The sequence below is a fragment of the Orycteropus afer genome, unplaced genomic scaffold, assembly GCF_000298275.1.
Source record: "Orycteropus afer afer isolate SDZICR_OR568_19922 unplaced genomic scaffold, OryAfe1.0 scaffold00184, whole genome shotgun sequence".
Lineage (NCBI taxonomy): Eukaryota > Metazoa > Chordata > Mammalia > Tubulidentata > Orycteropodidae > Orycteropus > Orycteropus afer.
In genome coordinates this window covers 4,128,701-4,130,789 of record NW_006921771.1, presented here as the reverse complement: position 1 = coordinate 4,130,789, position 2,089 = coordinate 4,128,701, and the positions used below count along the sequence as shown (strand labels likewise).

At 31.9% G+C, this 2,089-nt stretch overlaps 1 protein-coding gene across 1 annotated transcript in view; it reads right to left on the bottom strand.

Moving 5' to 3' along the window:
- Nucleotides 1–272: 272 nt before the first annotated feature.
- Nucleotides 273–2,089, bottom strand: part of ABHD10 (abhydrolase domain containing 10, depalmitoylase) — a 22,990-nt gene continuing 21,173 nt past the window's right edge. Inside the window, exon 5 of the mRNA XM_007947440.2 lies at nt 273–614. Coding sequence (XP_007945631.1) covers nt 273–614 — 342 coding nt within the window. The remainder of the gene's footprint in view (nt 615–2,089) is intronic.

The window sequence follows — 2,089 nt, the reverse complement described above, 5'->3', positions numbered from 1 at the left end:
AAAAAAAAAGAATCAAGCATTAAAGGAAGGAGAAAATTTCCACACAGCAGCTGGTACTTTCTTCACAATTTGTACCATGTGTGCAAATACATCATTAAATAAATGATTAGGGGGTATTTATAGAAAGAAGAGGGAAAAAAAGTTCTAAAGTTATTAGTGACTTTCACTCACTCTCTCTCTTTCAGTCTTCTGAATACATCAGTTTATATACCAGTAAGAATGTGATTCTAGCCAACTACACAGTAAAGTATATCTTTATGTCAAGATGTAATTCAAGTTGAAGTTGTAAGTTTATCAATTAAGTCATCAATAGTGTAAACAATAAGTTGAATGTCTGCTTTTTCTTTCATTCGGTGATCACTATCTTTTCGGAGAATAACATCTACATCTGCACCGATCACTCGGTCAGCAACCTGCATGGATGTATGCCAAGGTACAATGTCATCCTTCATGCCATGGAGCAATCTTATAGGGCAGTTCACAGGAATAGGGCTATGTAACAAACAGTGGTATCCAGCTTCTTTAATAAAACTGTATTGAATGTGATAAACTCCTTCTTCAGAGTATTTTGATGGTATTACCCACTCGCCTTTCATCTCTACTTCCTTTTTTGCCTATTGGTAAAGAATGAGGAAAAAAATTAATTGTACAGTATTAACACATGCAACGGTCTTAAATTATCTAAGAAAGGTAGTCCTTGAGGAAGAAGAAAGTTGTTGCTAACTGGTATTGAGTTGGTCCCTGACTCATGAAAACAAAATGTTGCCTGGAGTAACAAAGGAAAGAGATTAAATGAAAAAAAAGAAAAGAAAAATGTGACAATAACCATTATCAATAATCAAATACTCACTATGTGGTGCTAGGTACTGTGACGGGTACATATATTATCTCATAAGATCTTTATAAGAATTCTGTTACTCTATTTTTACAAAAGGGCAAATACAGATTTAGAAAGGTCAAATATCATACTCAAAGTTCAAACCTAGTTAACTGTTGTGGTTTGTACTCAAACTTAGATTTATCTAATTTTATCATATACCAAATTAAATTAGATGTTGTTCTTTCCCAAACAAATGGCAAAATGGAAGGAGGAGAAAGTACAGTAATTTCTTAGAATCAGTCCAGGTATCATTCATATTTATATAACAAGTTTAGGATTAAATATTGAAATCAGATTTCAAAACCATATAAAACTGAAAGTGCCTATAACAGAAATAACTGAAACAGGGTGAGGATGAGGGAAGGGGAGGAGGAAGAATGAAGCATTGAACTAAAAATGAAAAGTAAGACACTGGTTACCCTGGGACAATCACAGCCATACTCATGTGACTTTAGACTGAGTATACAAGAAGTTACAGTTTTTGCTTTCCCAAGTCCTACTGAATGAGAAAAAAAAAATTTTTTTTGATAAAGAAATTTTCCAAATAACTGAACAACTATATCATTTGTATATTTATTACATGAAGAGGAAACACTGGGTATCCTTTGATTCTCGATGACTTAGTTTTTAAAGGCTATATAATAGTTCACTGTAATGAATCTAAGACAATTAACTTAATCATTCCCCTACTGCCAGATACTTCCATGAACATCTTTGAGCATAAAGGTTTGTCTGGATATTATCAATTCTTTGGAAAGGTTACCAGAACTTGAACTAATTAACCAAGATGTACATAGTTTTAAGGCTCTTTGAAGTATATAATATGAAGGACATTTCTGACTAATAAAACAGGTTGACATTTTGTGAAAAATAAAGTATAATATATAAAAAGATAAGCCACATATAACATAATTGACAAAGAAAACAAGAATATAAAAAAAATCAAATATGTATTATACTTATTTGATTTGTATATGGGTACTTAGGTACCCATATTTTATATATCTTTTAATGTTAAGAGTTTTCTTAAATTCTAAAATGATTTATTGATTTCTTAAAAACTATGTATTATAAAGCTCTCAAAGATCTAGCAATTCACTGCACCACAAGATGGACTGGCACAGCAGTGAATCTAAGGTCCCTTCCCAAGGTGGGAAAGATTGGGTAAAAATAAATGACAAATGGAAGGAAGGAGAAATAATAGCTGAA